Source organism: Bicyclus anynana, chromosome 7, assembly GCF_947172395.1.
Source record: "Bicyclus anynana chromosome 7, ilBicAnyn1.1, whole genome shotgun sequence".
NCBI lineage: Eukaryota > Metazoa > Arthropoda > Insecta > Lepidoptera > Nymphalidae > Bicyclus > Bicyclus anynana.
In genome coordinates this window covers 2,884,459-2,898,260 of record NC_069089.1, presented here as the reverse complement: position 1 = coordinate 2,898,260, position 13,802 = coordinate 2,884,459, and the positions used below count along the sequence as shown (strand labels likewise).

General features: G+C 38.2%; 1 protein-coding gene across 2 annotated transcripts in view; it reads right to left on the bottom strand.

The window, feature by feature from the left end:
• LOC112058144 (protein vein) overlaps positions 1–2,625 on the bottom strand; it is a 99,313-nt gene extending 96,688 nt beyond the window's left edge. For both annotated transcript variants that reach the window (XM_024098831.2, XM_024098830.2), the window contains exon 1: positions 2,128–2,625. In XM_024098831.2, coding sequence (XP_023954599.1) covers positions 2,128–2,542 — 415 coding nt within the window. In that variant the 5' untranslated portion in view covers positions 2,543–2,625. The remainder of the gene's footprint in view (positions 1–2,127) is intronic.
• Between the last annotated feature and the right edge of the window lie 11,177 nt (positions 2,626–13,802).

The following is a 13,802-nucleotide window of genomic DNA, read 5'->3' as shown; positions in this document are numbered from 1 at the left end:
GAGTCGGATAAAAACAACAAGAAAACTACCCAAGTAGATCAAACCGAAGCAGATTTACAAGCCAATAATGAGTGGAGCATTAACAAAGGAAAAACGATGGATAGCATCCAGATAGATAAACATTTTGAACAACCGAACGGCGAACGTAAACATTGCGGGAAGCGCCACTCGTCCACCGAAAACGATGCTGATGAGCAATTAAAGCTTTGAAGAACTTTAACATGTTAAGAAACGAAAGCGTTGAGAATAACAATAGAAGTATTTTTAGCACTATCCAAGTCCTACGATTTATTTCTATGTAAAATCTTATTCACAGTCACAGTTTGGTTAGCGCCAGATTATATTTTATAATAATTACAATCTGACCTTATTTGTGACGTCCATTTTAGCATAATATGTATACCTGTGATAAAATCAATCTCAGCACAATACTGATAATCATAGACAAATCAGATATTAAAGTATTAGACATATTAGATGATACTTTTAATAAGTTAGATATTCTAAAATATTATAAATTGAAAAAACCTTGTTAATGTTTGCCAAAACATAATGACTCAGCCATAAGTGTAACGATAAATTAATCCAAAAATTATGTGGTAGGTATCCGCTTTTGTTTGTCATCTAATCTAATCATCTAATGTTTAGATCTATTGGAATACTCGAAAAATTTTAAACCCTAGTGAGACCGATAAAGGTACCGAAAGATTGCGGCTTTAATATTCTCTAATCTAGATTGCATCTATCGCATCGGATTCGCGGATCGCGGAGGCGTTTAGATGGGATCGGATCAGTGGATGACGTCACGACACGCTCCAGTTCATACCTGTCGGTGCCCGTCTGTCAAATGTAGCGTGACGTTCTCTACGGTTGAACCCTGCGATCAGTTTTTTGACACTTGTTCCGATATTTCCGGAGCGTTTTAACTTTCTACGGTTGGCACTTTGTCATTGAAATTATCTGGTTCATTTTCGATACTTTCATTCATGTTTTTCTTACAATACTCGAATAATGTATAAGTTTGTTGTAATGTTTGCATTCTGTTTTCAATGGTTAACAGTAAAGTAATAAATTATATCTATTTCAGTACCGTAAATGCATATTGTCTTAAAAAGGTTAGTTATGTTGATAATTAAAATTTTACCAGCGGTTAAATACACGTTGCCGTTATTATCTCTACCGCTCAATTTTTTGCTTACTTAACAATTTGGGCTCGAGTAATTTTCTTAATTTATTCTTGATATCTCTTCTCAATTAATTTCTTTGAAACGTGCGTCCTTACGGTATATTTTTCTTTGTGAAAATGTTTTGTTGCGTTCCCCGTTTAATTTTTAGTGCCTACGTAGTGTTGATTTATAGAGTGCGATGCGAAAAGTTCGCTGAGCAATTTCTACCAGTTCAAGGTTTCTTTTAGATGTTATGACGTCTAACGTTTTAGGATAATTTATAGTGCTCAACATTAGACTATTTGAAACGTTACGGATTATAACACATTGTTTTTAACATCAGACCAATGATAAAATGGTAAATTTTCTAGATGAAGACAATTTAACACCGATATAGCAGTTATTAGTAAATGAATAAAATAAAGAACTTTTGTATTCTCAATAACATAGTCTAAGTTAAAACGAATTACATAATGTTTCCTTAAGCATCTGACCGTTTATGAAGGGTGCATAAATGAGATCGAGGTAAGTGTGCATTTAGTGGCTATGTTTTGCTACAGTGGCCACGCTCGACTATTTACACTGCACCTAAAATGGATTCCTAATGGCTACTTGTTCGTACGATACACCTGCCATAGCATATTTGTTAGCAGTAAAATTTATCGGTATCTTTAACCGTAATGATATGTTTCTCATTGTGCAGTCTGCCGGGTGGTTCCGAGGTTCGTGCGCGGTTGTAATTTTAGCGACGTGGGTACTTCTATAATATTTCGGATTATGGTAATGTCGTTATCGGTGTCTACGATCGTCACGCCGAGTGACCGCTCCTCGTCTAGTGTGACCTCCGCGCTGCACCAAACTTCGGCGGCGAGTTCTCAGTGTAAGCATGCAAGAGAAGCTCGCAGGAGCCCGCCGCGCTGGGCAGCTCACCACATGCACTCTATGAACACAAAGCACTCACTGTAGCCGGGCCGGTAGACCGCGCGGATCCTCCGGATCAACTTGGCAGTCCTGCGCAGCGGCGGGCCCAGCGCCACGGCGGCGTGGCCCTGCCTCTCCGCGAACACGATATAGTTCTTTCGGTTCTGCAGCGGCACTTCGAAGCGTCCGGCGCACTCGCGGGGCTGCTCGGGCAGCTTGAGGCGCAGCACGGCGTCCTCGCGCGGCCAGCGGCCCTGGCGCCGCAGCACGCGGCCCACCTGCACGGTGGCGGCGTCGCGCGCCAGCGACTGCACGCGCGCCTCGAAGGCGGCGGGGGCTCGGTAGGCGCGCCAGGCGACGTCCGCCCGCTCGCAGTAGAGGCGGCGCGGCGCCGCCAGGCTGCCAGCGAGGCACAGCAGGGCCCAGCAAAACGCCGCGCGCCCGCACGTCTTCATCGCGCCATCGCAGCGCTCGCGCGTCGCTCACTCGTGCGACCCTCGCACGTCGGCAGCCGGCGCGCGACTGGCCGGCCGCCGCGCCGCGGGCCCGCCGCGCCCTCCGCGCCCGCGCCCCGCCTACACCGAAATAGTCGCCGCGGCGTCCGCAGCGCCCGCCGCTGCCGCTGCGCCGGCACGCGCCGTCAGCCGCCGCGAACAGCGCGGCAGGCCAGCGCCCGCGCCGACGACATCAGCGGTGACATGATCGAGATAGTTAATGATCGGTCCAGTTGTTTGAATCAGTTCATTTCCTACTGAAATTATTGGCAAAAGGGTCTTACTTGGTGGTATGTCTAAGTCTATGTCATGCTAGCCTTAGCATCAAATAGATTTCAGAGCATATCATTATCAAAAGTTCAAGATGATATGTTCCTCGGTTCCTCAGAAACTTATAGCAAATTAGCAAATGTAGTGTTAAATAGATCTAGGCCATACATCCTTCAAAGATTTTTCTGTGTTCGAAGTTAAGTAGGTACTTACCTAAATTTTCAACTGAATGTAATATTATTATTAAATCATTATTTTCTTTAACCTTGTAGACTTTAAGAAACTAAATTTTTTAAAGGTTAAGTAACAGCTGTACTTAATGCTTAGTCAAAGTAACTGTACAATACATAGCGTATAGAACCGAAGCAGACCTGGGGAATCACCCTAATGGTGATTAAATAAACTCTTATAACGCGACGGGTAGTAGCGACATGGATATTACAATCATTTTGTGGTAGACGAAAAAGAAATCATTTTAGAATACATTAACGCTCACCATCCCCTGCCCGACATGTTCTCTGTAGCCACACTAAACAATTTGTGATCATGATTATATAATGATTTATTTATTTTGCTATCCTCCGCGAAAAGCCGACGAACCCATGCGACAACGTCACCCAGGTCCGACAAAATACTCTCTACGTACGTTTCACGTACGTACGTTTCGTTTCAGAGATGTTGACTCTACAACGTGCAATTGCAAAGTGACTTTGCAATTGCACGCCCTCCCGTTGGTCTGTTGTTGTGCCCACTCCTAATACAGTCTTTCCCGACTAGTTGGAGGGGAATGAGAATATTGGTCATACTTAAAAGTTATTGCAAATATTCTTTTTTTTTTTTAAAGGCTAACACATTAGCAGCAGACATAGATTAAGGATGGGTCTCCTCTTGATGGAGCGAGACCAATTAATAATACTCGGTACTAGGTAGCAGCATCACTATTCTTCGTAAAAGTACTATTCGTTATGAAGTTCATAGAGGCAGACACGTATTCGCTTCACAATTTATTTTCAAAGTGAGTGAGTGAGTCAATGAGTGAGTCAAGACAGATTTGTTTATTTTGTTCTTTGAATGATACCTCGTTAGCTTTGAAGTAGGGATTCAAAGATGGATGAATGTATTAATTTTTCAGGACTTATTTTTAGATTATGTAACTATTCAAGTTTTGTGGATAATTGAACTGATACAGTAATCCTTGAGACTACGCGTATTACTTACTTTCGAGTTCTAACCATCTCTTTGTTGGGCCTTCAAACTTTGCAACCGAGGGACATTGTTTATTATTTTTAAAAATCATTTATTTATTTTCAGAATATTAAAAAATTAAAAAGGTAAATTAATATATGGTAGAAACATTGATGTGGTAATGTTTTCCCCAAAATCTAATGTCAATGAAGGCTTTAATGTTGTTCTAGGTTTACCATATTCTACCTGTGAAAACCGTAGTTTAAAAAAAATTGCGTAAACATATAGAGTGATCAAAAGAAAATTATTTTTGAACGACATACTACAGGCATGATCTCGCTCCTTATAGTATATGGCATATGGAGCTGAGACCCACCATGCTGCTCTAATGCGGGTAGACGGGTTTTTTACCTTAAACATATAGTAAGTATACTACTCACTCATCATAACTACTAATAACTACTAATAATTCCTCGTAACAGAACAAATAAACAAAAATATTTTCATCATTTATTTTTGTCAATTCTGTATATTCACGCAGGTTAAGATCTATGGGTTTAGTGAGGTTGTTACAGGCAGAATAAAAAAAACCTGGATATGGTGCTTAAGCCCACCACGCTGCTCAAAAGCAGGTTGGCGGGCATTTATATTTGTTAAAATTTCGCAATATTCCCGTAGTTTGGATAATAAAACGTGAGTAATGCTCAGAGCTAGCTCCGGTATCGCAGTTCTAGGAAGATATATTTCTGAGGCTAACATACTATTTTTAGAGAAAGATGAAGTGCCGTGCTTCAATAGATCCAGAAATACCTGCTACTAAAAAATTCCTTTCGGCCTGCAGATTTATGTAGGCCTCATTTCTTGATATACTGGCTATACCCCGCGGCTTCACCCGCGTTACCATTTAGTTAATATACAGAATGCTCGGGCGTATTTCCCATAACTTCAAGGTGTTGATAAGTCCACTTATAGGAGCCGACTGCATAACAATTTTTTTAATGAAAAAAAAAAAAACTTTCAAAATTTTATACAAAGTACTTGATTCAAATAATTCCGACTATCCATATAACATGCGCTTTTATCTATCCTTGCATTTTAACATACGTAATCATCGTAGTACTGCTGATATCGACGAGATATTGCAACTGGCACTCCGCACCTTACTAGTACATCAGGTGAGATTGTAGTCAAGGGCTAACTTGTAAAGAATAAAAAATAAAAAAAATCAAAATCAGTTCAACCGTTTCAAATATATTAAATTTGACAGAGATTTATACATAATTTTTAGAAAAAATATTCTTCCAAATAAATAGGTAGTACTGTATACGTCCGTTCTCTGCGTGTGTGAAGTCTGCCAATTCGCATTGGGCCAGCGTGGTGGACTATTGGCCTAACCCCTCTCGTTCTGAGCGGAGACTCGAGCTCAGCAGTGAGCCGAATATGGGTTGATAATGATGATTAATGATGATGATTTTTTCCGGCCTACGTGTTAATCCTGAGTAAAATCTATTTACATTCCAAATTTCAGCCAAATCGCTTCAGTAGCCGTAGCGCAAAGTAGGAACAAACATAAATACACACAAACTTTCAACTTTATGATATTAGTATGATAGGGATACTTGAACTAACTTTAGGTTATAAAATTTGTCCCGGATTTGTGTGTAAATGTATGAATTCAAGCCTTATCATCTATCATACGTGGTTCTTTCAGAAACGGCTTTAACTTATTCGCAACAGGCTTGGCATCGACTCCAAATTTTCAGAAGGTAGCAAATACTTATAGTTATATAGTTTATAGTTAGTTTTCCCCTTTTAGTTAAGCGGGTTCATTATTATTATATTAATGTTGAAGTTGGTCGAAATTTTTTATGGTTTTTTTTAACTTTAAAAATGTCATCATCATTATCAGCCGATAAACTTCCGACTTCCAAAGGTCCTTGACCCGCGTCGCCTTTAAAAAGCTACCACAAATCTATTTAATGTTTTGGTACAGTAAAAGTAAACTATTTGTACCCTTTTGTATCATCAACACATTTGTTACTGTTGTCATCTGAAAAAAGTAAAGTAGTAAACTTAAAATTAAATTTAAATACGACAATGTTTTTAAAATATTTCACTTCAGCTAATATCCGAAACTAAGAAAGGACTAGCTAACTAGGCATTGGTAAGTAGACACATGCGAGACACCCGAAAGCATAGATTCATCTCGTAGCGAAGGTTTTCATCTAAGTACTTCTGCGCGTAGCATGCTACGGCTTGTAGCGACGTAGGCGCGTAGCTGCCGAGATTTGCTGTGACAATGAATCGATATTTCACAACATATGTCAACGATACATCTCACGAAAAAAAAACCAGCCAAATGCTTATCGCAGTGTAGGGTTCCGTAGATTAAATGAGCGCTTCAAACCCTTATACACACACGATATAAAATCTAGTTTTAACAGACTTATTTCTCTTTTTAATTAACAGCGGAATAGGGATGATGACAGTTTTTTAAATTGTATTAAAAGTTAGAGTATGCTAATAGTAAAGCAATTTTGTAAAAGTAACAGGGTATTTGCGATCATTACTTTCGGAGCTACAGGGATTTAAAGGGTCAGATTTGCGACGCTGCTGCGGATCCCTGAAAAACGCCCCATACAAAATGGTACGATTTAATGACGTCGTAGGTCCATAATGATCGTTAGATTTGTACGGGCGTTCAAACAAAATTACTAATATCTTTGTTATTTGTGCGTTTATGTTTATAGTTCTTGTATTGAAAAAGTCACATTTAATGTAAGGAAGCTAAAACTGTATGAAACTTCATCTCATTACTTAACTTTAAAATCTCATTTATTTTGCAAATATCTTTGTTTTTTATGTATAAATTAGTTGACATTGACCTTATTTACCCGAATGTATCATAAAAATCAATATATTCAAACCTAGTCATTATCCCTATTAGTATGCAATTTTCGAGTTCCAATTACGTTTTTAAGTTGGTCGACAATAACTCTTTAAACAGCAATTGCTACTTAGTTGTTAAAAATCGTTCATTGCTACTTGTTCAACCTAATCGTTCATCGCTAGGACGAATGAGAAATAGACATTTTGTAAACTGCTATTTACCATTTTTGACTGATCATGATATTCGTTAAGACTCAAAGAGAGAAACGTAGTGAAATTTACTAGGAAATTTTGAAAATATATATAAATATTCGTTTAGTTGACCGCGCTAATCTCTTAAAACTATTTATAAAAGTCTAACACACACAATTATTAATATTTTATTTTTGTTAAAAGGACGAAATCGCTGGCGTGCGTGCGTGCTACATGGGGATAAAATATAGCCTATATCACTAGTTGATAATGTACCTACCTTTTTATTGTACAATTCTAAAATCGGTCCAGTAGTTTTAGAGCCTATACACAACTACAGACTACAAACAAACAAATAGTCATTCCTCTCTAAGTATCTAATAATCGTAAGCGCTTAATTAAGATCGTCACGAAGAAATAAATTCAAATACAAAAGTTGTCAAATCTCTCAATGAATCGCTAGTATTGCATTGTCAATAACTTTGCAAAAGAAAGGAGTTTGAAAATAAAAGTCTATTAAAATACCTGTCCTCTCAGTCCGCACTGGTGGAAAGGTACATTGCGGGCCGTTCCCACAGTACTTGACGGTCATCTCGAGCCTTCCCTACGGTAAAATGGTTCCGTACACAATTCAAATTGGACGTCTACGTTGTAAATTGATAAAGAGTTTTTAAATATTGTAAATGATGTAATACCCCAACATTCATAAAAAACTAAAGTATATTATAGTTTAATTAAAATAAATAAATAAATTATTACGATTTTTAAGCCTTTTTATTTAAAATCAAAATTATTTCATTATAATGGAACAATCCAGATAATTTTCAATTGGCCGATACAATCACCTTTTCAACAAAAATATATAGAATTACAATCGGCCCTTTAGCTTAGAACCTACGATACCACAAACATACTCACAGACAGTCCCTTCGGACCCAGCGGTTAAAACTAAACTAGTAACACAATTTAATAAATCTCAAAACCCCCTACGGTACTCTAATGAGTATAAAACCTAACGGTCAACGTCAATTTGCCTCACATCCGGACGGCGTTTAAAAAAACCAACAAACAAAAACGTAAACGGAAACGCAGCCTTACCGACACCCCTAAATACGTTACTTAGCCCAGGTAGCCCATGGCCCATTCACGCTCCAACCATAGATACTATGAATGACCGTGATTTTTTTCCCATCCAAAAAAAGTCTACTCTCAAACAAGGTATACTCCGTGATCAGTAGTATCTTGTTATTTGACAGGTTTGTTATAACGAATTAAAAGGCAGATGGTTATATATTTGACTTACGAGTATGTCAGCGGGTTTCAAATAAATTAATATTCAATTTTGATAACATTATATCAATGCATATTTTTCATGTTAACATGAAAAATATGCACACAACGTTTAAGTATATACTTTAAAGGTATGTCTTTGAAAATTTATTTCCATGACTTTTATGTTATTAAGGGGTATGGTTGACGAAAAAGTATAATGTTATGGTCTAACTCAGTGAAAAGTTGCATTGTTGTTAACTAACTTAACACTTTATAATGATACTTAACACCTATGTTCCTCAAAGATGTTGATCGAAATAAAGCAATGTTGCTTTGCAGCTAAAATTATCTAGACGGTAATATTGTTTTTAAGTAAAAAACTGTCTGCTCTGGCCAAAATACAACAACCACATATAAGTATAATAAAGAACAATCAAAATTTTAAGACGACTGTCACATTGACAGAAATAGAAGAACACCTGTCAAAACGTCACCAATCAAATGTAAATTTTAATAACATATCGTGGACGGATTATAACCTGGCCAAAGACAACTCAACTACACTTGTTTTGATTTATTATCAAACTTAATGCAAAGTAAAATAATTCTTAATAGACTTTGAAATATGGGTGATTTTCCCATGTATGTTTATGAAGTGAAAGTCAAGGTTGCGCCGGCAGGTGTATGTCATAGAACTCACGCACGGCAACGCTTTTATCACACCGCAGTTTGTATGAATGAAATCACTTTTTTTTTTGGATTTGTATGAATCACCTAGATTATATAAATGATAAGCTTTGTTAAGAAGTTAAACGTCTTTATTGATAACTATTACTTTTACATAGTAACCCAGTTCGATAACTTGTATTTTTTTTTTATTTATAGATGTTGGGGGTTTCGTTAAATTTTAATCTTTTTGTAAACATTTGCTCAGAGTAGATGCGCTTGGTATCCTCATAGCTGTTAAGTATTTATATAATCAATTCTTTACTGTTAAAAATATATACTGTCTATTTAAAATACACTTTGAGGGGTTATTTTTTAAATGAGACAAAAACAGTAAGAAACTTTATGTTAACTTTCCATAATAGTTATACAAATCATCCTAAATCAGTAAAAAAATCGAACCTACTGCAGCAAATTTCTGGCATGAAAACCCTTTTAATTTTACCTACAATAACTTAAAGATACTTCCGAAATAGTATCCGAATAATTAACACCTAAATAAGATCATCAAAGCCGTTTCTTATCACAGTAACAGATGGTCACTGATAAGAATAAACTCTTCATTATTGTATTGTATTGAACCATTAACACTGTAAAGGATATGGCACCAGGTGTTTTGGATTATCCTAAATTATTGTATTAGATGTAACCTACCTAATGCGTACCTATTTAACTTTCGCGGCGTGTAATTCTTTTGTTTGTTACATTTTCAAACTAAGAAATAGCAAACAGGTGTTTCGGATTACATTAAATAGCTTTACTTGTTGGAATTAAAATCCTGCAGTAAGAAAAGTAGTAAAAATAGTAAACCTTCTTACGCAGGTAGGAAGGTTCAGTAATTTTATAAAATATCTAATTTTGTAAATGTCAATAACTAGTCAAGTTTTTAAGCTACTTGGTCTATTGGCATAGTAGTTGTTCTAAGCTGAGAATGACATACCTTGTAGTACAGGGTCAGAACTGTAATGAAAATAATATTTTGACGGCTTCCGTGGCGCAGTGGTATGCGCGGTGGATTTACAAGACGGAGGTCCTGGGTTCGATCCCCGGCTGGGCCGATTGAGATTTTCTTAATTGGTCCAGGTCTGGCTGGAGGCTTCGGCCGTGGCTAGTTACCATCCTACCGGCAAAGACTTTATATTCCGGTACGATGTCGAGTAGAAACCGAAAGGTGTGTGGATTTTCATCCTCCTCCTAACAAGTTAGCCCGCTTCCATCTTAGCCTGCATCACCACTTAACAACAGGTGAGATTGTAGTCAAGGACTAACTTGTAAAGAATAAAAAAAAACATATAGACTATAATTTTTTTTTTATTTCAATATTAATTAATTTTCAAATTAATTGTAAACTTAATGCTAATTCGCTAGATTAATAGACAGATTAGTTTAGATAAAAAACGTTTTTCAAAATAATGCCGTAACACAAAACGCATTCCTTATACGCAGGCACGACGCGAATGTATACGCTTTGTCGAAATTCCGCCGTAATGTCTTCATCGCGTCCGCGCAACGCATAATTACGCGATGCGAAATGACTAAATATTATGTAAAGTGAGTCCGGCACAGCAGCGCGCACGACTTGCAGGACACTCTGCTTAATTTTAACTGACTGAATGAGAGCTTACGATATCCAGTTTTTTTTGGGAAATGCAGCCTTGGAGAGGCACTTCTTGCCGGAACCGAAAATCATGCAGCCAAGGGGGATCTTGGCTGTATGAGGATTTCCGGTTAAGTCGGATTTCAACCGACTAAAACCCCACGGTTTTCCGATTTGTTGCCTGATTAATTACTGGCCACGGCAATATTTCATCAACCACCCATCTAGCGAATCCGTTCTGAGATGATATCTACTAAGTATAGACTGCAAAATATTATCTTTGTTCGTCAAGCGGTTTTCGAGATTTCTTGAGAATGAACTTTCGCATTTATATATTAAGAAGAAGAAGACTAGCCGACGACTGAACATTAGTTTCCCCGTTTTTACCACATTTTTGATCGGCGCTTTGCTTTTATTGATCGTAGCGTGATGTTATGTAGTTTATAGCCTTCCTCGATGAATGGGCTTTCCAACACAAAAATAATTTTGGAATTCTGACCATTGGTTAATCCGTAGGCAAGGCAGAAGTACGAAATTGCGTATACCAGCTGAGCAAATGTCGGAAGATGACGTCACGGCGTTAAACGCGGCTTGATCGCCGCGCACTCACTTTAAAATCTATATCTCGGGAACTAACGTAATCGAACGTATCGAAATAATTCTTTTACGAGTATTTTTCGTTTTCAACGCATACAGAAGGCTAAGATTTAAAAATAGTGGACATTCTCCATTATAAAAAATATCCATGGTTTCCGCGGGATTTATGAAAAAACACACTTTCATGAGAAATGAGTTGCTATTAAACATTTCTCTATATGTATAAATGAATATTTTTACGTAAGTCTTAAGAGATTAAATCGCAGGACACAGGTAGTGAGGAAAGCGTCAAATAATGGGACGCTGGGTGCAGAGTATACTCGCGTCGTGAGACGCGGGCCACCCCGGTCGCGGCTCATTTCTCGTTAAGCGTGTAATTGTCAAAATTGTCATAATTCCCGCGACGCCGACGACGGTGTTTATTCGGCCCGCGATAATCGATATTATTATCGATATACGATCTTATTTGTAACTACATAATGTACAACACTACATGGTTCGATATTTATGTGATGAACAGTGTTTTTCAGTGTCTGGGTCTATAATACAAGTTTTTATATGATTAGACGGCTTTAAAGCCCTGGTAGCCCAGTCGATATGACCTCTGCCTCCGATTCCGGAGGGCCTGTGTTCGAATCCGGTCCGGGACACGCACCTCCAACTTTTCAGTTGTGTGCATTTTAAGATGTCACATGTCTCAAACGGTGAAGGAAAAACATCGTGAGGAAACCTGCATACCAGAAAATTTTCTTAATTCTCTACCTACGTGTGAAGTCTGTCAATCCGCATTAGGCCAGCGTGGTGGACAATTGGCCAAACCCCTTTGATTCTGAGAGGAGACTCGTGCTCAGCAGTGAGCCGAATGTCAGCCGAGCCAGTGATGACCTATGGTTCCGAGACTTGGTCGCTATGGGCCTCATAAGAGGGCTCAGTCACACAGCGAGCGATGGAACGAGCTATGTTAGGAGTATCTCTGCGTGATCGAATCAGAAATGAGGAGATCTGCAGAAGAACCAAAGTCACATAGCTCAACGAGTTGCGAAGCTGAAGTGGCAATGGGCGGGGCAAATAGTTCGAAGAGCCGATGGACGTTCGGTTCCCAAAGTGTTGGTATATCACCAGGTGGACTGACGACATCAAGCGAGTCGCAGGGATTCGCTGGATGCAGGTGGCTCAGTATCGTGATGTTTGGAAGTCCCTACAAAAGGCCTATGTCCTGCAGTGCATGTCCATTGGCTGATATGATGATGATGAAACCTATATTCATCATTATTGCCAGTAATAAAAAAGCTATAAGTTTCTTTTTTTTAATACTCAGCTATCATCTAAAAGTATAGTTCAGTACACCGTACCACGCGCTCTGTTCTCGACATAAGTACACCTACTCGTATAGGTGTTGTGTGTAGGTCGAGTTTGGTTAATCTCTTTCACGCCTGCTAGTAAATATAACTCGGTCGGCGTTGCCCCTACCGTTTGCTTTACTCATTTTGGTAAGCACTCCAAATGATTTCAATTGAACACGTCGTCGTAATGAAAAAAATGCAAAGGGACACGAAATCTAGCTAGGCTTACATCTGTATATGAATATAATTCTCAATTCAGTATGCAATAAAATAATATATTAACAGAATAGAAAACAGTTTTTACAGTGTTTTTATCTACAAAAGTTCAGACTTTACCTGCTTCCTCGGATAACTTCTGCAATCTTAATAAAACAAAGTCTTTATCAGCTATGTTCTATAATTTGTGTTACAAAGTGTGCTTTAAGTACAATAATATGTTTACATACTCGTAGGAATATTTAGAAATTAATCTTCTTAAAGCACAGGTTATATTGTGTAATGAGTATTTAATATTCTGCGTAGGATCCTTCCTTGGTTTAGAAAGAAAATCTTCCTATCTTAAATGGTTTTGATGCCGCCTCCAACAACATGCCGATACCAGGTCACCATTGCTGACCATAATAATGCGACCATAAAAAGTGAGAATGAAGTGAGAACCATTAGTATGATTAATATAAATTAATACAAAGAGATTATCTTTGTATGTCATGACACTACTTATTATAGTCTGGCAAGTTCGTTGATAACCCTCCTATGATATGCGGGCGTCAGGGGAAAAGACTGCGCGGGTGTGAAATCGTGCGTGCGGGGAAGTGACGTGCATCAGTCGTGGGGTTTTCATTCATCGCTACATGCCCCCCAGCCCGCGCGGATTATCGGGAGTTACGAACGAATTTGCTATATAGCTATATAGTTGAGTTTATGTACCCACTTGTAACATGTCCTTTGAGGTATTGAAATGATTAAAGCGAAAAGTGTATGTCTATCGCCTGATAATGGTCATCATCATCATTAACAACCCATATTCTGCTCACTATTGAGCACTAGTCTCCTTTCAGAATGAGAGGGCTTAGGCTAATAGGCCTTGAAGTATGATATTTAATTTCTTAAATTACACTAAAGTTTATTCGAACCTACGACCTTTGAATCA